The following is a 24,334-nucleotide window of genomic DNA, read 5'->3' on the forward strand; positions in this document are numbered from 1 at the left end:
ATAGCACATGAACTACTTGATGTTTGATCATAGCGTGGTCACATATGGAGGAAATTTTTTAGCCTAATGTTTAGCAGTAATACTGAATTTATGAAAGGTAAACTTGATACATGTTCCCTGAATGTTGATAAAATGAATTTAGGAAAGTTTCTGCATTAAAAAACAGTCATGTAAAAGCATGAAGGCCTGTATCTGTCACCAACATCTGGTACTAATTGCCTTACTCTGATTCAATGGACAGGTTCATTATTTGCTGGACTTCATTGAGATGAATATTAGTAATATGAGATTTAACTTTAAATTTGATTTCAATATTTGGATTTTCATTACATACTTTATAAAACTGACATAATTTATCTGTTTGGGCCTTGAAAGTCCACGTTATCCACCCCTTCTTTTTGCAGTCATCTGCCACCACTTTTACCCTATTCATGGTTATATCTTGACAATTACAGTATTCATTTAGATAATTCTTCCAGCTCCTTAACCTTTTTCTTGTTCCTTTGTTCTCTACACTGCCTCATTTATCACTCCCATGACCATTCTTGCCATTACTGGAGTCCATTTGTGATCTATTTCAGACCTGCTGTTTTCCTACCACTACTTCCTAGAAAGCTCACTTCTTCTAGTACTCTAACTCTTGCAATCCTTTGCCTACTGGGATCTATAATCCATTGTCCCTTATATCCTTTCTTTCCTTACCCAGTTTCAGTTTCATGGTTAATCATAATCACTATCTCGCATTTACCTTCAAATCCTTTTTCCTTTGTCTCACTTCATTATTCTTTGGTGAAACCACAGTCACAGTTAAATCTATCTTTGCCTTTCTATCTGAAAGGGATTGGAGAAAAACAGCAGAAGTAAGCTGGTTTCACTTTAAATTCATGATCATTAACCTGAAGTGGGCTTGTAATGTTGCCCACTAGTCACACCATACTTCTCCTACTCCTAAATGACTATTTCATAAGCTTCTGAAACCTCCAACAATTCCTCCACATTTCTTATCAACTGATAACCTTGCTTCGAATTTCACTAAGAAAATTGAAGTAACCAGACAATAATTTCTTCAAGTTACCATCACCATAAATACCCACCCACCTGAATCCATGCCCAGGTATTCTGACTTTTCTCTTAGCCAAGGCTAGTCCTTATATTCATTGGATCCCACCCCCTTTGCCTACTTAAGGACACTGCTCTAGCAATTCTTTCCTCTCCCTTCTAAATCATCAATTTTTCATTTTCTGTTAGATCATTCCTATCAGCCTTATAAATATGCTTCTTTAAAGTAAAAAGTTACTTCTTTAAAGTAAGAAAGTCCCTTCTACCTACTTTTGTCCTCTTTCCAATTTCTCTCTTTCTGTTTAGTACAGAATGCATTGAAAGAAGTACCTATACTTGTCTACATTTCTTCTTCTCCCATTCTTTGTTAAACCTATCCAGTCAGGTTTTTTAGCCCATCACTTCGATAAAACCTTTATTCCCAGGTCTCAGGAGAATTTCATGTTGTTAAATCCAGTGGTCATGTTTTTTAGTCTTTGTCTTAGTTGATCATCACTATCAGCAACTTTTGACAATATTTATCACTCCCTTCTCCCCAAAACATTTTTTCATTTGCCTCCCAGGAAATACATTCCTCGGATTTTCTTCCTACATTCCTGCCCATTCTTTCCCTGTCTCTTTTCTTGGTTTGTCCACATCTCCCCAATTTCTAAATGTGGAGTGCCCTGGTATCCAGTTCTTAGCCTGCTGCTTTTGTTTGGTTGCTTTTACTCACTCCCTAGGTGATCTCAATTCATAGTTTTAAAAACTATCTCTATGATAATGACTTCAGATTTATTCCAGCCCATTCTTCTCTTATTAACACCAGATATCTAGTAGGTTTCTCAAAGGTATGAGGTGTTTAAAATTGAACTCTTAAAACTTCCTGAATTCTAATATCTGCTCTTCTACAGTCTTTCCCATCTTGCTAATGGCAAGTCCATCCTTCCTGTAGTTCAAATAAAAAAGTCTTAATGTCATTCTTGACTCCTCAGTTTCTCCCATTTCTGGTTTTTAACAAATCCTGTTGGGTCTATCATCAAAATATGTCCAGAATTTGGACTACTTTACACCACTTTCACTTGCCTTCACCCTAGTCTAAGTCAACTGCCCTCTCTTGACTGGGTTATTGCATTAGCTTCCTAAATGATCCCTCTCTCTGGCCGATGAACCCCCTTCAGTCTGTTTTCCCCATAGCAGTCAGAGTGATCCTGTTAAAATAAAAGTTAGATGGTATTACTCCTCTACTTAAAATCTTTCAGAGGTTTCCTATCTCAGAGTTAAAGCCAAAGGCTTTACAATGGCTTACAGGCCCCACATGATCTCTTTCTGTTCTTATTTGGTCTACTCTAGCCACTGACCTCCTTGCTATTGCCATGAACACACCAGGAATGTCCCCATCTCAGAGCCTTTGCCCTTGGATTTCCTTCTTCCTAGGATGCTCTTCCTCAAGATTGTGCATGGCTAGCTTCATTCCTCATGTTGTTCCAAGTCTTGGTCACTTTTCCTGGCCTTCTATCTGAACTTTCAAATCCCCTGCCCAGTCCCAACACCTTCTTTTCTTGCTTTATTTTTTTCTCCTTAGTACTTATTATAATCTAATATAGTATATTGTTCATTTTGTGTCTTTTCCACTAGAACATAAACTCAATACCGGCAGGATTTTTGTTTCTTTTGTTCACTGGTATATCCCCAGCACCCAGAGTAATGTCTAGTACATAGTTGTTGCACAATAAGTATTTGTTAGATAAGTGAATATATATATGGGGATATATTGGCAAGGAATGTGTTAGGAAATTAGATGGTCACGTTTTTCCCGTGGATATTTTTTGATTAATTAGAACCTGCTATTAATAGTCAGACAATGACCTGTTTATTGTCTTGAAGTTTCAGAAAATGACCAGAGCTTTGAGGTGACCATGACCGCGACCACAGAGGTAGCAGATGATGAGATTACTGAGGGAACTGTGACACAGATCCAGGTATAGTAAGTTTCTTTACTGCGCTCAGGAGGGTTATCATTACACATAGCTTAGGTGAAAATGACGAGAACACATTTTGTCTGACAAAATAGCAACCGCAAAATTGAGGTAAGACTTATTACTTAGGTTTCTAATCCCCACATACATAAGAATCTCAGAATTCTCAGAATTGTAAGCAAAGAAAGATTTTAAAAGAATTTATTCCCTATAGTGTTTCACATCTGTTGAAACAGGAAATGATGCCTGTGCATTCCTTACCTATATATAGTGATCTCACTTGAACTGTTGGATAAATTTAAATTTTATCTTAACCAATAACACAAGATATTTAATGGAAGATAAAGCTTCTTAAGATCAGTTTGATACAGTGGTTATCTGAAGGGACCAGTATGGAAAGGCTGTATACTTTCTGTGTTCTTATATAAATGGAAACTAGTCATTTCGTACAGATTTAAATTATAACAGCAGTAGTTATAGTAGTATTTTTCCTTTCAGTGCTTCAAGGACTAGATATATTTTTGCCATGTGTTTAGAGGTTGTTTTGTAATCAGGACTCTAAGGTGAGCTTCTGTGGTTGTCTCATATAAACCCTACTTAAATTACTTCAGCCAAAAATAATTAGAATTCTTTGTTCACTTAGAAAGCCTGAAGCTTAAATCCAATTTATAAGTTTATCTTTTACTGATTATGCCTTTCTTTTTTAGTAGCTTGTCCTTTTGCTGCTTCTCTTTTTTTAAGCAGACAGTGGAGACTTTGTGCTGTTCTGTTTCTTTTATGAAGCATCACAGTGATGCTTCTTCAATTAAAAAGTATCATAGTTACAAGTTGATATATAACATCAAGTACTAGGGACATCATGGGTATATGCATTCTGGACCTTTTACAGTGGGGAGCTTCAAAGTGGTTCCAGAGTTAACAAAAAATTTAATAATAATTTCTAATAATTGTTAAGATTGGCATTAAGTTGTGAATGAAAGTCACCACAATTAAAGTTCAAGAAGAATCTGCTTCTTGCTATATCCCAGGATGTCAAACCAGGTACAATTATTTGACAGAGTTTTGTGGTTAAGGTACCATGTTTCTTCCCAGTGATGGGTTCTAGCTTGTAAAATAATTAGAAACTAAAAGAATTTCCCACTGTACATAATATATTGTTGCAAGAGGTTTTCAGTGGGTTGAATATTTGTTTTTAGATTTCTAAGCCTGTGTGTTATTACAGGCTTGAAATCCTGTAAACAGCTCTCGAAGATTTCTTTTAAAAAGCTGCAGCAAACTAATTAAGGCATTAGTAATTTTAAAAGATGTATGCATAAAGGAGTGAAAAGTGGGAGTAAACTTCTATAAAGCTGATTAAATATCTGTATAGTAAGACTAGATAAGTGCCCATTAAGGTACCTAAGTCTCTCAGTATATACACTAAACTCATTTCTTGTTAACAGTTTTAATTATTACTGCTCCCATTTAATAATTATTAGCTTCATTTGATGGTGGTTTACATGTTTAACATTATTTGACTCAAGTGATTGTTGTAACTTCATCAGGAAAATTTAAGCCCTAAGGCATTAAGTATTTGCCAAAGATAGCACTTAATCAGCATGACAGGCTTATTCGTAAGGTTGATAGAGTGAGCTTTGCTGTATATTTAGGCTCACTTTGGGTTATGATGATGTGGCTCTCTTAGCCAACTGATTGTTTTAAAAGCAGATCATAAAGAAGAGTTTTTTCTGCATCACAGTTCTTAAAAGTAGGTATTATATGTATCAACATCCTTACCTCGCTCCCTGCTATCACCTTTTATTGATTTATACCACAAAGCTTCAGCAACTTTCAAATGGATCTCTTAGGAATTTAAATCTTACAGAATTGTGATCTTCATACAAGGGGCTGTTAGATATCATCTAGTCTTTCTCAAGTCTAAGCTTTTAAAAAGAGTTCTTCATCTTTAAATAAAAAAGCAGAGAAAGCATGGGACATAAAATACAGGTTATAAACCTTTTCATGGTTCAGTGTTGTAGTGGTTTCTAGCTTTTTGCCCATGGATTTTAAAAAACAACTTTCTTTTGGGATACCAACAATGTATTTATTGCTGCCAGATATAAAAATAAAGTACGTGATAATAGAGATGTGGCATTTCTCCTCACAGTGCTTTGGCTATTTGCTGAAAGCTTGACCCTTGCCAGAAGCGGTGGGTTTCAATTCCTGTTGAAATTGAAGTTTCAGTTTCTGCTTATTCAAGAAATAGTCCATTCCTTCTTAGCATGTATTCCAGACATGAAATAGCTTAGTAGTTTATCCAGTTCAGAGACCAAACTGGGTTGAGGAGTCAGTAGGCATTGGCATCCCTATCTTATTATAATAGGCTCATACCTGAGATGGTAGCACTGTTGCCATGTCTTCCTGGTTTACCCAGTTGCATTCTTGGGACCAAAGCCAACTCTGAAAAAGCTACTTTGTTGTTGCAAAAATTTGTTTAGGTGAAGTTTGTCTGTAATTGAGACTTATATACCTGTGACAGTTGCACAAATGTGAATATACTGAAAGCCACTGACTTGTACACTTAAAAAGGGTGAATTTTGTGGTATATGAATTATATCTCAAAAAAGCAATTATTTTTTTAACTATACGTTTCTCAATAAAGACTGTTTTAGCCCTACTAAGAGTAGTAGTAGTAGTAAGAAGTTGCATAGTATAGTTCTTTCTGAAGAAGCATTTACAAGCCTTTGAAGAACATTAATAAGGCTCTGAATCAGCTCTAGAGGGGGAGCTAAAACAAAGTTGTCTGGGAAACAATAAACACATGATTTTGCAATACTATCTTTTGATTTACACTGTTAATTCTTTTCGTTTAGCAAGGAATTACATTACAGGTGACTCTATATTTAGTCACCTACCTATGAGAACATTAACCAGTCACAGCAGTGAACTATTTTCCTATCTGGAACTGATTACAACAGTATTAGTTCATTTTACATATCAAATGTATACAAATGGTTTTGGATATCCTTTATTGATTTAAATACTTAATGGAATCTTTTAGCCAATATTTTATAAAATTGAAGGCATGAGTACAAAGTTGCTTGTTTAAATGTTTTGTTAATGCACATAATTTTCATACTGCCTTATAAAAACAGCAAGAAAATGTTTGTTTCTCTGTAAATTGAATATACTTTGGCTGTAAAGCAAATCAGTTTTATATTACTGCATTAGAGTTTTTATTGCTTAATGTTACAATAAAGATGAATCAGGTTAGGTGTTAAATCAAGCTGATACTTTTTTACTTTTTCCTTTTCAAGATTTTACAAAACGAACAACTAGATGAAATCTCTCCTTTAGGTAATGAGGAAGTTTCAGCAGTTAGCCAAGCATGGTTTACAACTAAAGAAGATAAAGATTCTCTGACTAACAAAGGTAAGAGATACTGTGAATGTTAGTGTCCAGTGGAAAAGTGGAAGTAGAAAGGGCTTGTAATCATCAAGATTCAGAGTTGGTTCCTAGATCTTGTGACTGAGTAATTATGGAAATTGAGCTTTTCTGATTGAATTACATTTGGCTCTGATAGAGACCATGAAACCAATATTCATTTTTAAATAATTGATTATTTTTCTGATATTAAGTGGATTTTGCCTTGTTAATTTTTGAACAAAGGCAGAATGGTGACAGTTAAAAGACAATCTAGTTGCTGCTTATAGGAGCAGGAAGTGAAGCCATTAAAAGTTTCAAGGGTCTATTAACTTTGGTCTGATAAGTGGCTTAGTAGTTTAGCGTAACAGTGTTTATAGTGCTGCTGTGCTCGTAAGAATTACTATGGAAGCTACTATGAAAAAAGTGGGAGTTACAGAAATAAGGAAAGCAATCTTAAGTATATTGATTATTTTCAACCACTGTACGGTAGAATACGTGTAAGATACTCTTGGTATCCAGTATATTGCTTACGTTTCCCTAGGAACTTGAACATGTTCTTTTGCCTATAAAACTTATTTTTCATGGGAGAAACTTTTCAAAAAGTTTTAAGTATGACTTGGCTTTTCTAATTCTTAAATCTCTTTTTAACAATTCTATACTGCTGAAAAGATGACAGGAAGTAATACTATTTTAATGTCAATTTACTATTATCTTCATTTAGCAGGGTCATATGTATTCTTAAAAATCAGAGGTTACAAAAGCAATTTTACTTGGGAGCTTTTTTTCATATTTTAGATTAATGAAAAATTAAATTAGCTACATTTTATTCCCAAAGATAATTTATTTAATCACAAAGCAAATCTTCAGTATTGTATTCCTCTTAAGAAATAATATTGTTATAACATTACTTGTTTTCTTTTAAAGGACATAAATGGAAGCAGGGGATGTGGTCAAAAGAAGAAATTGATATTTTGATGAACAATATTGAACGCTATCTCAAGGTATCTTATGGCATATTTTTATGTTTCACTAATCTGTTCACTGCCATTTATAAAAATATCAAAGCAGTATATTTCATATACTTTTAATTAGGAGCTTTTTGTTATTTTTGTAATGGTGGATTGACTAATATGTTGATTATAATTCTAAGGTGCATGACTACATTTTAGTAGTATTTTAAACAAATTTTGGATTTTCAGTCTAAAATAGCTTTATTGCTTTAGTTAGCTCCCTGAAATTTAGACAAGACCTTAATTGCCTGTTGGAATTTAGAAGTCCTGTCATTTCAAGCAGCCTGTATACTAGAGTTTAAATTTGTGTTGTCTTAAGCCAAAGGTGAAAGGTATACATTGTCTTCCTTAAATGAATTTATGAGGTTATACTAGTCCTTCCCTTTTAAAAAAAAATACAATTAAGTTCATTTTCATATTCAGGGTTATTTCTTTTAGCTTAGTCTTCTTTATTAAATGTTTGTAGAATAAATTCTTTTGAGGCTCTATAGATATGAATTGCCTCAACACATGGTGCTTGCCTTTGAAAAGCCAACAGTGCATCTGGTAAGGCTGAAAACAGGTGAAGAATCATGCAAGGCTTTGTACCAAAAAAATGATACAGACTGAGTTCAGGGAATGGAGAGTTATTAAGAGTTAGGGCAATTTATGGAAAATTTTGTGGAAAAGCAAGGATTTGAGCTAAGTCTTAAAGAAGGGGATAGAATTTCAGTAGATTAGGACTGGAGGGAAAAGCTCACGTTTTTCAAAAACATAAGTATAAAGGCAGAGAGGCAAGGATACAGAGATCAAACCCAGTGCTCATTAAATTAACCCCTTTAACTTGAATCAAGATAAGGTTGGAGAGACAATAGCCTCTGGAAACTGGGCTTTGATGGTCAGGCCAAACATTCAGAATTTCATCCTATAGGAAATGAGAAGCCATTGAAGTATTTTTTTTTTTTTTTTTAAACTAGTAGTTTGGTAAAGTGAGAAAACACTAGGGTCAAGGAAATCTCTTCAGAGACTTGTTGATCATTCCTATAGTGGAATGAGATTCAAACAGTGCATGTTTGAAACGTAGACCATCAGTGTTGTTTTTGGACACCTCATTCTTTACAACTCCAAGGAGTTCAGTATCTTTTTAGAGTGGACCACACCACATTTCTGCCACCATCATAACACATATTTTGTTTAGTTTTATTACGTCTTACATTAGGCAAATCTATTTTTGTGCGAATTGTTTAAAAATTATATATGCAAAGTACGAATGCATACCAGTGTTTATATTGTTTGGAGATTGCCAACTTTCCTTAAAGTAGTAGAGAATGTAACCTGTACTTCATCAACATAAAGAATCCGTCTACAAATGTGCTCAGATATGACTATAAGTGGGTTAAGATCTTACACATAAAAGCATGATTAACTGGAACTTTATAGCCTGTTTTGTATGTCAAGAAGTTACACAAGCATGTTGTGGAAATCTATAAATTATAGTTGAGTAAGACACTCTGCCAAGTTTTTCCTGTATAGTATTCACTTTTTTCTCAAAATTGTAAAATTTAGACTTCAGCCTTTGCCTTCAGGGGGGCTTCGCTCCAGCATTAGCTCTTGTACTGTCTATAGATCTAATTTATACAGTGAATCAAGAAATAGAATAAATGGTCCAGCATAGCCTTTCTAACTTTTTTCTCTCCTTTAAAGTGTGAGTTGAGTTCTTATTTCAGGGTTATTACATGGCTATTTCCTAACTGTAAACTTATGCATTCATAAATGTGATTATTGTAAGGTGGTGTTTTCCTAGACCTTCCCTGAGGCGGTTTTACCTTTGTTGAATTTGTATAAACAATTGTACAAAAAGAAAAATTTATTTAACCATTCTCCTATTGTTTGATATTTAGATTATTTCCTGTTTTTCACTATCATATATACATTGCTGCCAAGAAGTCCACTTCCTTAAGCTTAATTTTAAGCTACACCCTTCCCAAGCTATAAATAATTAAAATATTAAATAATTAAAATAAATAAACTATAAATAATTAAAAGCTTTAATTCTGGGTTTATGAATAAAGATTCTTCCTATCAAGCTCATTTTTAAACAGAAACAAATACAGTCACTGTTAAAAATTTATCCAGATGCATATTAAAATTGTCCACTGGTCACATGTTAATTAAAATGAAGAATGTAATGGGTTTAGAGAAGGCAGTAACAAATGATAAGAACACTAAACTTTAGGAATTGAAAAACTGATTTCTTGTCTAGGGAATTGGAGTAGATGGTCTCCAAGGACCCTTCCAACATTATGATTAGAGCAGGAAAGTGACTAGGATTGGAGAGGAGACCTTTCAGATGACCAGGTCAGTAGACAAGGTGAGAGGTGCTGAGGACTTGAACTACAGTGGTGAAAACAGAATTGGCAGTGAAAGGGAAGATAGTAAAGTACTCAAGGAAACTTGGTGACTGGATATTGGGGAAGGAGGAAAAGGAGTTAGAATAATTTAAGAGTTTTTATTTTGGGTAATTAGGAAAAATGTCCAGAAGATATAAAGATAATTGGTTTGATTTTGATTTTTGACCGTGGATTTTATTATGTGGTGCTCCTTTAAGAACACTTTAGAGCCATTTTTAAACTTTAGTAAACTCCAATTAATTAAACATCATATAGTCCATATTTTGGGTTAAAGGATAAATGAAAATAGCCGTCACAATCCAAAAAAAGGGGGAGGGGGGCTTATACAGTCCATCTTTCATCTTGCATGGTCGTCCTGCAATTGTCTTGTAATTAGGTGCTCAGTAAATATTTAGATTTCATCATTTACAGAATTGGAATTGCATAAACAAAAATAATTTTAGAAAAGATTTTAAACTTCTGAAACTTTACTGTGAAGTTTTATACATTCAAAAGTGTTATTTCGCCTGTTTTTGAAGTATGTATGAATAGATTCATTCTCTAGGTATTCTTCTGTAACTTGCTTTTTTTTTTGCTTAAAATTATGATTTTAAGATCCATCCTCTGTTGATGTGTTTATCTGTATTTCACTGTGCAAATATATATCAAGTTAATCCATTCCACTGTTAATGGTCATTGAGGTTCTTTTTATTCTTTCGCTATTAATTTGTACAAATCTGGTGGGTATGAAATGGTATCTCGTTATGGTTTTAATTAATATTTCTCTAATTACATATTTTTATATGCTTAGTAGTCATTTGTGTTTCCTGTTTGAAATTCCTATTTGTATCTTGTACCAAATTTTCTGTGGGATTGTCTTTTTCTTATAAATTTATAGAACTTCATAATGTAAGTTGGTTATTAATGGTTTATTGTTTACTTGTGTTACAAATATCTTTTCCCAGTTTAGTGGCTTGTCTTTGCCTTCCCTTTAGTTCTCATTTGATGAACAGAAATTAGTAATTTTAATATGAATTATCTTTTTACTTTTATGTTTTGCACATGTTTAGGAAATCCTCTCCTGTCCCAAGGGCATGAAGATATTCTTATATATTATCCTATAAAAGTGTTATGTTTTGCCTTTTATACTAATTTACTTTTCTATAAGGTGTGAAATAAGGTTTCAATTATATCTTTTCCTATATGGGTAAAAATTAACAATAGTCTCAGTATCATTTATGGAATGTGAATCTTTTCCCCAATCTGCAATGCCCATTCTCTCCTAAATAAGTTTCCGTAGTTTGTCTCTTGGCTTTCTAATTTGTTCCCAGGTTCTATTTGTTAATCTCTGCACCAGTACAGCACTGTCATCAGAAGTCCCAGTGTCTAATGGGACAAACGTCTTCATGAATATCTTGGCTGTTCTTGGCCCTTTGCTTGTCCATTATAAATTTAGAATTAGCTTGCAAAGAATAAAAAACCTTATTGGGATTTTGATTGGGATTGCATTAAATCTGGTAATCAGTTTAGAGAAATATTTACAATATTTCATCCTTCTGTTAAAGAATGTGATACAGTTCTCCATTAATAGTTAGTGCCTCCTTATATTGTCATGTTTCTCTCCATAAAGGATTTGTGTAACTTGTCTAATGCTTTTAATTTTGATACTATTACAATTCTTTAAAATTATATTTTATGAGTTCTGTATAGAAATGCAAGTGACTATTTATTAATTTTGCTACCCAGCAACCTTGCTAAATTCTCTCTTATCAAGTTAAGATAAAACCTGATTTGCTAAGGGTTTTATTATGTATGAAATGTTGAATTTTATGAATGCTTTTTCTACATCTATTAAGATTTTACAGTTTTCTCCTTAAGTCTGCTTCTCCTTATTGTTCAATTGCATTAATCATTTTTGCAAAATTAACACCAACTGGTATTCCTGGAATAAACCCGCTTTTTGTAACGGTATATTTGCTTTTTTATACATTGCTGAGTTCAGTGCACTAAATGTTTTTAGGATTTTTTTTTTCTTTTTGTCTCTGTTAATGAATGGGTTTGGCCTGAAAATTCCATTTTTGAAACTGTCCTTGTCTAGTTTTACTACTGACGTTATGCTAGCCTAATAAAATGAGTGGGGTAGTGTCCCTGCTTCTTCTTTACACTAGAATCATTTACAGTCAGAATTATGTGTCTCTTGACTGTTTTGTAGGTCACTACTTTACTTTCTCTAGAATAGTTCACTATTGGAATTATGTCTCTCTTGACTATTAATGTAGGATTTACCTGTAAAGTTGCCTGGGCCTGGTTTTTTTTTTGTGGGAAGGTTCTTAGTAACTGATTAAATTTTTTCTTAATGGTTGGTCTTTCAATCTTTTCCTGAGTCAGTTTTGGTAAGTTGACTACTTCTGAGAATTGATTCATTTTTTAAGTTTTCAAATTTATTGCTGTAAAATTGTTCATAATATTCTTTTATTAACTGTTTAATCTCTGCAGCATCTCTAGTTCTGCCCCATTTTTTCTTTCTAATATTGTTTATCTGTTTTGTTTTGTTTTTTTTTTGCCAGAGGCTTATCTTTCCAAGTTTTGTTAATCTTAATGAACTTTTCAAAGAACCAACTTTTGCCTTTGTTTATCCTTTCTAAGTTGATTCTTGATTCCATTAATTTTCTTTTTATGATTTTTTCCTTCTACTTTGTTTAGATTTATTTTTAATTTTTTATAATTTTAAAATGGATTGACAGAGCTGAAACTTACTGAATTTGATACAGTTTACTTTTGGAACATATAATATCACTTATTACCTCTTGCAACATTTTAAAGTTTGTATTTTACCTTTATTAATGAATTAGCATTACATTATTTTTCGAAATGCTATTGATAACCTTTAAAATAAAAATAAAACTTTTAAAAAACACAGTATATCCATATGCATTTTATCAGAATTCCCTAAATCAAAGAAATGTAACCCATTTAGGCACGCGGAATAAAAGATGCCACAGAAATCATCTTTGAGATGTCAAAAGATGAAAGAAAAGATTTCTACAGGACTATAGCATGGGGTCTGAACCGGCCTTTGTTTGCAGTTTATAGAAGAGTGCTTCGCATGTATGATGACAGAAACCATGTGGGAAAGTATGAAAACTTATAATACTGCATGTTTTCATGTAATTAGGGGAAATATTTAAGGAACTGTCTTTTTTTTTTATGGAGTTATGATCAAGACCTTAAAGACAGCTATGAATTATTGTTGAATTATGTTGATATTTTTATCCTACAGGCCCATGTTGTGAATGTGATGAAACCTCATAATAAGGCCTCTTTTAGAATTTAGAATCTAAACCCCCTAGGTTAGGTTTAAGTCTTAGTTTACTTAAGATGTCAAACTCTGCTTTGTGGTAAAGTAGCATTATAGAAAGTATAGTAGTGCTTACAGATTTAGGAAGTATGAAAAGAACTTTAAATTGGTAACATTTTCTGTATTCATTTTTATAGAATAGCATTTACTAAATAGGTGGCTTTTTTTTTTTTTTAAATAAAACCAGAGTGGAACATTACATTTCTGGAAATAATTCATGGATTTTTGTTATATGTAGCATTTATGGGAAGGCATCATTCACATCTTGCAATGCAATAATTATATGGTATTATTGACAAACTCTTTAATTCCTCTTTGGAAATTTTAGGTCTTAGTATTATGACTAACTAGATATTGTCAAGCTTCTGATGCCGCTTTTTCTCTCACTTTTCAGCAGCCTGCTAATGAGAGCATGTTTGAAAGCTGAAGGGAATTAAACTATAATTTTTATGACAATGGGAAAAAGAGAAGTTAAGGGGAAAAGTGAAGTATTAATGAATTGTTAGCTATTCATAAACCTTCCATGTAGTACAGATGATTACGAAGTGAGCAGCCTTTCAAAATTATTAAATGGGCATTTTAAAAGAACTTCGCATTTACTATTGCGTATTGAGTACTTGCCCACTGAAAAAATAAAGCCTTTATGTTGGAGCAAGAATGTGTGGGTAGAGGAAATGAAGAGAATTTTAAATTTTTCAGTACCTCAAGAGAATTTATAATAGGAGATTTCCTTTTAACTCTGGTTTACAATGTCATTCATAAGTCTTTAGGAATAGCTATGATTTCAGAGTACCTGAGCCTGACTTTGAAATGAAGGAAGAGTTAGGCAGCATAGGAGCAAATTCATGTTTTAATTTTGAGTTTTCCTAGGGAAAATTGTACATTGTTTACCTTTACTGCAACTAAAAGTATTTGATATTGTTCTTTATAAAAATAAATGGAAGCATTAATTTTTAATTTTTATTATATTAGTCCACTTAAAAATTACATTGGTTACTTTAAAACTATTATCAGTATGCTAAATGACATAGCATTTGGCTCCCTAAATGCAATACTGATTTTATTAAGGTTTTTAACATACCTTGTTCTAATTGCTCTTTTTAAAAAATTTCTCTAAATTTCTAGGTACACGCCTGAAGAAATTGAAAAGCTCAAGGAGTAAGCTTTAAATTTTTTCATTAATTCTGATAATATATATATTTTTAAATGTCCTGTGTTTTTAAATTTGAAAATTTCAAGAGATTTTTGGCAGACTGGTGTAATTTAATCCTGCTATTGAGCATGATATTGACTTCTAACATAAAAGGACCTTACCAGATTCATACTTACGAGCCATGCTCATAGCACATAAATATAGTCTCCTCCTGTTGTCAGTCACCAGATTCTTCCTCAGACCACTAATAAAGGTCCCAGAAGATATTAAAAGGCTATTCTCAGAGGCCTGAATAAATTTGGGGAATTTATTTACCAGGATCAGAGTCAGGGTTGTGCTTAGATGGCTTAGTTTTAGAATAGTGATTTGGCAAATGTTTTGCTGAATATACAGCCTGACTCTATCTCCTTGTAAACACTGTTGAATATCAGGAGACATAATTTTGTTTCACTGAGTTTGGACCTTAAAGCGTGGTTTAATGAATTGTATGGATCATGAAAGAAATTGAAGCTGTATCTTGCTTATGATGATAAGGACCTGTGAAACCTTTTTCAGTTGTCTGAACTAGAGCTTACTAGGAATATGCTCAAAAGGGAAAAATCTGGGGCTTGCCTGGGAGATTGTATCAATAACCTGAGGGTAAATTTGGTCTTTTTTGAACACATATCCAAGTTACTTATTTCTTCTCTGACCCAGGAAAAAGGCAATTGCTGCCTGTTTTTTTTTTCACCCACAGACAACTGTGGACCCCAAAAAAGGCCACACTTTCAAACTTTGGCTCTCAAAGTATTGCTGCCCACAACTTCCAAACCAGTCAAATGGGAAGAAGAAGAATGAAGAATAAATGATGAAATTAAAAGGGCGAAAACAGTTGAACCAATGCTGATTGGCAGACTCTTGTTTTAGGCTCCGGATAAAGCATGGCAATGACTGGGCAACAATAGGGGCGGCGCTAGGAAGAAGTGCGTCTTCCGTCAAAGATCGGTGCCGACTGATGAAGGATACTTGCAACACAGGTACTGTGAGTGCTACTGGTAGTGTTTTCTTGTCAACATTTGAGCCTCCTGCCTATTGAGATACCACCTTCTTTTCTCTTCTTGAGAGAAAATCTATGTCACTCACCTTAGTTCAGACTTTATTTTCTAGTCTTCTTTAAACTCAATAAACCCAGCTAATCTTGTACTTTGGTTTTGGCTTCTGTGTAAGATGACATTGTTCATAAAGACACATCTCCTGAGTTTCAAAAGGATTTAGGTCTAGCATATTTCAGTTTTGTAGCAGTTTAGATCAGTTCCAGTTGGGAAAGTGTTTAAGACATATAGAAAGGAAATAATTTTAAATTAGGCCCATCTAACTGTTGAATTTACTTTATCAACTCATATTAATGAAGAACTTTGGTTCTAGGCAGATCTTAACTTAGTAAGAAGCTTTGTTCCAAAAGATTATATGTATTTTGACTATTTCAAATGCCAAGTATATTTTTAAATAGAAAAACTATTATGATTGGTATTTTAATCCCCAGGCCAGACCACAAATGCCTAGTTAACTTTTAACATATACAAATGTACTCATACTATTAAACCTAACCTTTGTGGCCAAGAACGGTGTTTAGGCTCTGCCATTGACAGTCACTTATCCTTTCTGGGCCTCAGTTTCCTCTAAACAGAGAAGAGTTCAGAATAGGTCATCTCATAGTCCCCTTTCAGCCCTAATGTTCTATGAAGGATCCACAAACTATGCTCAGTCTTCTAGTAAGAAAAATAATTCTCAAATTTAGCTTGCCAATTCTAGGGAGTATATTTTCTATCCTCATTTCCCTATTCTGCTAAAGTGGAATTGAGAATGTTTCTTGCTTGACCCCTTCACCGTCACTATTACCTCCAAAGCATTAAGAACATAAATTCCACCAGCTCGGTGGAGTTGGTGAATAAATCAGGCTTGGGAGCTTTAGATTCAGGATGGGACCCCAGAAGTTCACGTAAAATGCTGTGAGTACAGAATCCCTCTTAGCATAATTTGGAAGGACGTTAGACCATTCCCTGATTGCTGGCTTGAGGAGATAATCTGCCTCCTTCCTTTCCATGTTGGTACATATCGCTTCCGATCAGGAACTCTCTCTTCTTATGCCACACCAGAAAACAGAGCATCACCCAGTGTTGTTCCTTCTTTTCCTATCCTGCCAGAATAGAACAGGATTTTGTTTTGAATCCAAAATATTCCAAAAGTGCAACTCGTACATAATAGACATTCAATAAATATTTGTGGAATGACAAATCCCTGAAGCATGCACATAGCCTTTTTGAAACTTTATAGAAGTTTTTAGCTACTAGTAACAAAATGGAAACAGAAGTGGCAGAAGTAAAAAATAATCTTTTTTTTTCTTCCTCTCATTCTGTTTTTCTGCTCAAGCTCTTTCAGAAAAAGGCAAAGAGGAATACATGTTGCTCTTCGTGGGTTTATGAGCTCAGAAAGACCTGGAATAAAAATATGCATGAATGCCAGTCTCAGACTTTACTGATAATTCATCACAGTGACTTGGAGTTGGGATTGTGGGGAAGGGAGATGATATAAACCTAGGTTTTACCAGGTTGGGTGGGAGTCTATAATTATTATTCTGTCTTGTCTGTCATTTATTCCTGTAAATAATGGCCTCTATTGGACTTTTTTCCACTTCTGCACAGCAGGAGTATTATGTAGGAGTAGGGAAAAAAAGCTTGAATTTCTATGTCCATCAAGCCATCAATGAAGCTCTTCTTACTTAACTGTTTAAAGGACTCAGTGTAACTTAAAGTAAATAATTCCTCCTGGTTGTTTTGGGTAGGTTTTCTTTCCTTAAAGAGTCAGTCAGTTCTTTCTATTAGGATTCTCTATTTTCTTTTGTGCTAGGAACCTTACTGGGCTGGTAAAATGCAACTGTCTTTAGCAGGTGTTACATGATTTCCCACCAGGGGGTCATTCAGAAATAAACTTTTAGAATATTGCATACTTCCCATCATTTCTTGGAAACGTAGGCTGAGTTTGATTGCAAAAGGAGAAGGTACCAGTGGTAGTCGGGATGATTTTCTTTTTTCAGGGAAGTGGACAGAAGAAGAAGAAAAGAGACTTGCAGAGGTGGTTCATGAATTGACAAGCACTGAGCCAGGTGACATAGTCACACAGGGTGTGTCTTGGGCAGCTGTGGCTGAACGAGTGGGTACCCGCTCAGAAAAGCAGTGTCGTTCTAAATGGCTCAACTACCTGAACTGGAAACAGAGTGGGGGTACTGAGTGGACCAAGGAAGATGAAATCAATCTTATCCTCAGGTTTGTGTCCTAAATCTTTAATGGCAAAAGCTGCTTAATTGCTGTGGATGTCTTGGTTGAGTTTCCATTTTTGGTTTCCCTAAATGCCTAATGTCTGAAAAGCATCTTTCGCATAGAGAGCCAATGTTTAAGATGCTAAGTACTTCATATTGAGCTCTTTTTTGTTCTGTGTTTGTTCCTTTTTAGTGGATTTAGTGCTCATGCAAAGTACCAGATTGAAGGCGTGGAGACTGAAGTCCTCTCTATATCCACAGATCAGGCAGCGGCAGTGCAGCTTTTCCACTGTCCCACCAATGTGCCTCAGTCCTAGCCTAGAGGGAATATATTTAGGGTAAGAGGGCTATTCAGTCTCCATGCCCTTCAATCCTTGGCTACTGTACTAAGATTGCCAAGAAGGGGGCCCAGTTTACAGTTATCCATCCTTTCAAGCTGTACCAAATCAGACATTTCCATTTAGTACAAATCCAAAAATAGGTTTAATAATCCCAAGCTTATTTTAAAAATTAGATGGTTTATCTATTAAGCTTCAGTGACTTAAATGTGCAAAAATACCAGCACAAAAATATATTTAAAACACTGAAGGAACAGAAGTTGTCATTGTGGCTACTCCCTACCAGAAATCAAAATTACGACAGATAAGGTCAGAAAATTAATCGACTTTTAAAACCCCGAATTTAATTGTACTGTTGTGATGGTATTTTTGGTTCCTGCTTGGAGTATTGTTTTGCTTTTTATCATTTTGGTTTGGGTTTTGTTTTTTTACCATAATTTCCTTCAACTTGTCATCTTGGTAAATAGCAAATTTCTAAGTATTTTTGTTCGTTTTGACAAATGGAAAAGCTCAGATATAACTGACTTAGTAAAGGACATACTCTGAAACATTGCAGGAGAGACTATACAACTAAACCTATTACTGTCCCATTCTAACCTTCAATGACTTCCTTTCCTTCACAGTGCTTCATCTGGTTCTAACCATTTGCAGTTTTCTTTAATAAAAGACTATTGCTTAGTGATATTTCTTAGTTCTTAGCTCTGGAAGTGGGTTGGCACTCCTAAACTCCTCTCCCATTGAAACTTAACAGTAGCATCTCATTGGCATAACCTCTCATTCCCTTTATTACCAGTGCCATCAACCTGTAGTCAGAGGGAGGGTTCTTATGGTGAAATAAATCAACATTAACAGATTTCATTTTGTAACCTGAAGGATAGCAGAGCTCGGTGTAGCTGATGAAAATGACATAAACTGGGATCTGTTAGCTGAGGGATGGAGCAGTGTCCGTTCACCACAGTGGCTTCGAAGTAAATGGTGGACCATCAAAAGGCAGATCGCAAACCATAAGGATGTTTCGTTCCCTGGTAATGTATTACTTGCTTTTCAAGTCCTTCCCTTCTCATGCCGTATTTACTCTGCAAGAGTTAGATGCTGGGAGTTCTTTGCTAGCAAAAGATATTATCATAGTAGATTTTGCCCTATTTCTTTGGGTAAGTTAGTCTTTTCTTTCCTAAAAAAGAGTGTTTTGTAATTCCCAAAGCACTTAAGAGGAAAATAAACATTCTCCCTCTCCCACAGCAATTATGAAGAACTAAATTTTACAAAATATATTTTTATTCTGTACAGAGGTATATTTCTGAAACCTTATGTCTAAATCATTTTTTATGAGTTCATTAACTTCAGATATCTTAATTGTGCTTGTTATTTAAAGAAATCCTGTGGTTTTATTTCATAGAGCAAAAACTGTAAATTCCCAATTCAATTTATTATGTAAATCGGGAAATCTTAAATTGGGCTTGCTTAAAGGAAGAATAGCATACTTTCACTTCATTGTCTGCTGTATACTTAGGCACTAATCTGAGTTATGCAGTATGCTTAATTTAGGCTATCAAATTGAATTCCTTAGTATAATCCTCCACATTCCATTTTTTTTCCAAAGGAAAATTAAACACTGGAAGTTTCGCTTTGATGAAAATGTGATTTTTAAAAATTAAACATTTAGTTTTGTATTTATAAACCTGACATTCATTAAAACTAGAAGCGAGTGAGTGAATACTAATGTAACATGCACCTCACCAGATTTGCAGCATCAACAGAGGATTAGTGCAGCTTACCATGATAGTAGAGGAAGGCAAAGAGTATAGTAAGCTTCCCTATGCAAGAATTTGATGTAGTTGCACATTACTGTTTGGAAAAGATCAGCTGGAGTTTTGAGTAGACCCACAGCCAACTGATTAGAATCATGCAGTGGCTAAACAATCAAGTGCCCTTGAGTCCTTGTAAATATACACACACATGTGTTCATTTAAAAATGAAAATAAGCTATTTTAGCATGGCCAGTATTCTTCCTAAGTAACAAGAATTTTATTAAGAAGCCCGAGGACATAGATAATGTCTTATTTCCATGTTCCTCACAATGTCCTTTTTTAAAAAATGCATTATAAATCTCAGGTATCAAGAACAACAGTATTACAAATTTTTAAAAATCTGTTGTGATAGGTAATATCTCCAAAAATTTCAGGACAGGCTGTAGTTTCAAAATATTTTTATTGTTATTTTGAGAAGATTTCACATCCATTATATAATTATTTATTCCAAACACTTTCCCTCCTTACTCCCCCCTTCCCTTGCTGCCTAGATGATGGTGTCGGAGAATCAATGTTCTTTTTGTCTACCCATCTCCCTTCAGTCCTAATAAAAGGTCTTAAACAGTTACATGAGAACCAAAAAAACAACCCATCGGTCTTGGAGAATAAATCAGGATCTGGCGTTCCCAACAGTAATTCCAATTCCAGTGTACAGCATGTTCAGATCAGAGTCGCCCACTTGGAAGAAAATACAGCCATCTCTCCAAGCCCCATGACAGCACTGCAGATTCCTGTCCAGATCACCCATGTTTGTAAGTGTTGGGACCTCAAGATTCCTTGCTTTTATTGATATAAAACCTACACAATTTTGTCAATAGCCTTGACACGTTTTGGTTTTCTAAAAAGTTGATAGATTTACCCAAGTTGATGAGTTAAAGGAGATCTAAGGTATTTTATGTTTTGCTCAATTAACATTTGTACAAAGAATGAACGTGTGACAAGGACTCATAAACCAACTGTCCAGCCATTCAACCATCTTAAATCATCTTTTTAGATTTTAGAAAGAATTAATGCATACTAGGAAACCACCTAAGATACAGTCAATCAAGTGAGGGAAAAAAAGAGTTTCATAAGGTGGCAGATCATTTGTAGTAATTCACCAGAAGACTCTAATATTGGGAATGGATATGAGGTCATATGTAGAAGAAATGAGTTTTGGTGAGGTTGAAAAAGATTTTTTTCAGGAAACAAAGGGCCAGTTTCCTTTGGGGAACTGTTGTTATTAACCCTGTTTTGCTTAGCCTATTTGGCATTTTTGGGCTTAATGAGATTATGGGAACCCAGCAACTGTTAAAGGGACAAGTTTTCTTTTTCCTAAGTGCCAAGCCAAACAGCTCTTTCTTACCTTTCTTTCTGTCAATCTTGGATTATAGTGACAGAAAAGGAATGAGAGAATGAAATTCTAAGATTATTCTTCCCTTTTGATCTCACAGGTTTTTTACTGTCTGTATGTTGGTATTTGCCTATGCTATGACTGTGTACCAGTCATTGTGTTAACTCTCAGCTGGGGGTTTATTGGCATTTGGGGCAGGACAATTCTTTGCAGGACTATCGTACACATTATATGATATTCAGCGACCTTTGACCTCACTCACAAAATGACAGCCAGCAACGCCCCGTACATTTCCAAGTGCACTGTATGACTGGTATTGCCCCTGGTTGAAAAGCATTGAGCTATCAATTGGTATAATTAGCAGTATGTATTTGTATATCGCGTGACCGTCAAAGTACCTTAGAACTATTTAAATTAATCATGCCTGTCTTATTCTCAGAGGTCTAATTTGAGTTAGGTTATTTGCTTCATCTTTCTACCAGTGTAAGAAATCATGAGTTTATTTTCTGTTTGTTTTTGTTTAATTGTGTGAGAATTGCAACTGAAATTGCTAGGCCAAATAAATACAGGAACTCATGTTGGCTATGAATTGATTGTGCATGGGAGACTGTCACAGTTTTCCTTGGCTACTGGGTAGACAGTATCTGTCAGGAAGACAGCTGACATTTTATTAATGCTTCCTTAATATTCATGCATAGTATCAGTCATTTCATTTTTTAGTAGTATTTAGAATAATTTTATTTCTTCCAGAGGCAAGAAATTGTAGGGTTTTACATTCAACCTACCCATCATTCTTAGTATTTTTGGTTAGGGGTCACGCATCAGCAGACTTTTTCTGTAAAAAGCCAGAGAGTAAATAGGAATATTTTGGGCTTTGTAGGCCACATAGGTCTCTGTGGAATATTCTTTGTGTGTGTTTGTGTATTTTTACAACCCTTTAAAAATGTAAAAATCATTCTTAGCCTTGGCCTATTTGTCGCCAGCCATAGATTGCTCACCCTTGATTTAGGTTATATTGAATCACTTCCAATTACTCTATGGTAAGTTTGATATTAAGAATCCATCAAATAGTAAGGTAAATCACATGAACCAAGTGCATTCCATTCAAACAACTGAGAAGTCTTGTGGTCAGAATATAATAAGCTAAGTAACAACAAACACTATGCATTAAGTCAGTTCCAAAACATTTTTCACATGGATTTACCTACAGATGCCACTGAAAACACCAAAGATCTCTTATTCTAGTCTTAGTTTTATATAACTTTGAACAGACACTAACCAAGTATGAGTATCAGCTGACTTATCTATTACAAGAGAGTTTGCTATCTGAACTCCAAAGTGCTGTTCAGTTCCCCAGACATGGTAACTTATCTATTAAAAGAGAGTTTACTATCTGAACTCCAAAGTGCTGTTCAGTTCCCCAGACATGGTCTTCTGAAATAATTTTCTATTTATTTCATGTTTTTAAGAGCAATTTTGATCCTCCCAACAACTATATGAGGTGGGTAGGGTGTGACAGATAAGCCTCTGAACGTCAGTTTAAAGTAAGTTATTTGCCCAGGTTTAGTTGCCAGGAGATGATATGCTGGAAGTAAAGCCTAGCATTTTGAGACTTACAATCCAGGCATCTAGGCTGTGTACTAGAATGTCAAGGGAAAAGACTTTTTTGCCAGGTTAGCCTAAGTGTGTTCCTCTTCCTAACATGAGAAACAACCAGAAGTTGGCAAATTTTTTTCTGTGAGGGGCCAGTTAGTAAATATTTTAGGTGTTTTGGGTCCTTTTGATCTGTCACCACTTATCCAACTCTGCCATTATAGTGCAAAAGCAGCCATAGAAAATACATAAACAAATGGGTATGACTGTGTTCCAGTAATACTTTATTTATAAAAATGGGCAGCAGGCTGGATTTGGCATATGGGGCATAGTTTGGTGACCCTGATCTATACAATCCCAGACAAATCCATTAGCTTTCTCATCTTTCTGAAGCACAAGAAACTTAAATGACTTCAGGATTCCAGTGAAATTATAAAATATGAGATGCCTTCATGATAATCTATATTTAATTGAAGTATACCAGAGAAAGTTAAATTTACAAAGCCTTTTTAATTATTGTCCTTGTTCTTACTACAGCTTCAGCAGACTCCCCTGCTGCTACAGTTGACTCAGAAACAATAACACTAAACAGTGGAACACTACAGACATTTGAGATTCTTCCAGTAAGTAATACTGCATAAAGTAGATATTGGCCATTTACATGCATAAGAAGGATCAGTTGGTATGGTTCTTAGAAATGCTATCATATAAGCAAAGGAAATTTTTAAATTAACACAAATTAGCATTGAGTGGAACTACTTCCAAAGATTTTGATGCCAGATGGTTAAAAGACTTGGCATAAATCAGACTTCCACTTTTACAAATAAGTTTATTCCACTTTTACAAGTAAGTTTAATCTCATTAGCTGTATTATCCAATAATATACTCTTGTTGTATGTGAAAATGTCAGTGCTACTGAGTAGGTTGCATACTATGGATCTATACTGAGTTATAAACAAAGTTTACATTGGTTATTTGAGAAAGTTTGTGGACAAACTTCTCATAAGTTGTTTAACAACATTCATTCATTAAATACGATGCTAACCATTGGGGATTCAGAATTAAAACCTTCCAGTCCTAAATGGTGCAAACTGTTAGAAAACAGTTTGGCAGTTCCTCAGAAGGTTAAGCATAGTTAACCATATGATCCAACAATTCCAGTCCCAGGTACATACCCAAGGGAAATGAAGACATATGTCTACACAAAAACTTGTACATTAATGTTCACAGCACCATTACTTCTAATAGCCAAAAAGTGGAAACAAGTTAAATATATATCAAATGATGAATGGATAAAGAAAACGTGGCATAGCAATACAAACAAATATTATCCCTCAATAAAAAGAAACAGAGAACTGATATAAGCTACACAATGGATGATCCTTGAAAACATGCTAAGTGAAAGAATCTAGACACAGAAGTCCACATTATATGATGCATTTATATGAAATGAAATATCCAAAGTAGGCAAATTTATAGAGATAGAAAGTAGATTAGTGGTTGCCTACAACTGAAAGGGAAAATAAGGAGTAACTACTAAATAGGTACGGGGTCTTTTGAGAGTTAAAAATTTTAAAACAAAAGAAAGTCCTAGTCCTGGCCCTGCTATTTAAAATGGTAAACCCAGAATTAGCTCATTTTTCATTAAGAAGAAA

The 24,334-nt window shown here is 34.5% G+C and overlaps 1 protein-coding gene across 6 annotated transcripts in view; it reads left to right on the top strand.

Moving 5' to 3' along the window:
* Positions 1-24,334, top strand: part of DMTF1 (cyclin D binding myb like transcription factor 1) — a 42,491-nt gene that overhangs the window by 13,372 nt on the left and 4,785 nt on the right. For 4 of the 6 annotated variants that reach the window (XM_037836553.1, XM_037836556.1, XM_037836555.1 and 1 more), the window contains 10 exons: positions 2,926-3,020; positions 6,314-6,428; positions 7,347-7,423; positions 12,779-12,936; positions 14,285-14,317; positions 15,219-15,328; positions 17,386-17,614; positions 18,819-18,970; positions 20,245-20,505; positions 23,217-23,302. In XM_037836553.1, the coding sequence (XP_037692481.1) occupies positions 2,926-3,020; positions 6,314-6,428; positions 7,347-7,423; positions 12,779-12,936; positions 14,285-14,317; positions 15,219-15,328; positions 17,386-17,614; positions 18,819-18,970; positions 20,245-20,505; positions 23,217-23,302 (1,316 nt within the window). The remainder of the gene's footprint in view (positions 1-2,925; positions 3,021-6,313; positions 6,429-7,346; positions 7,424-12,778; positions 12,937-14,284; positions 14,318-15,218; positions 15,329-17,385; positions 17,615-18,818; positions 18,971-20,244; positions 20,506-23,216; positions 23,303-24,334) is intronic. The other 2 variants (XM_037836557.1, XM_037836558.1) reach the window with 2 other exon arrangements.

The sequence above is a fragment of the Choloepus didactylus genome, chromosome 5, assembly GCF_015220235.1.
Source record: "Choloepus didactylus isolate mChoDid1 chromosome 5, mChoDid1.pri, whole genome shotgun sequence".
Classification (NCBI taxonomy): domain Eukaryota; kingdom Metazoa; phylum Chordata; class Mammalia; order Pilosa; family Megalonychidae; genus Choloepus; species Choloepus didactylus.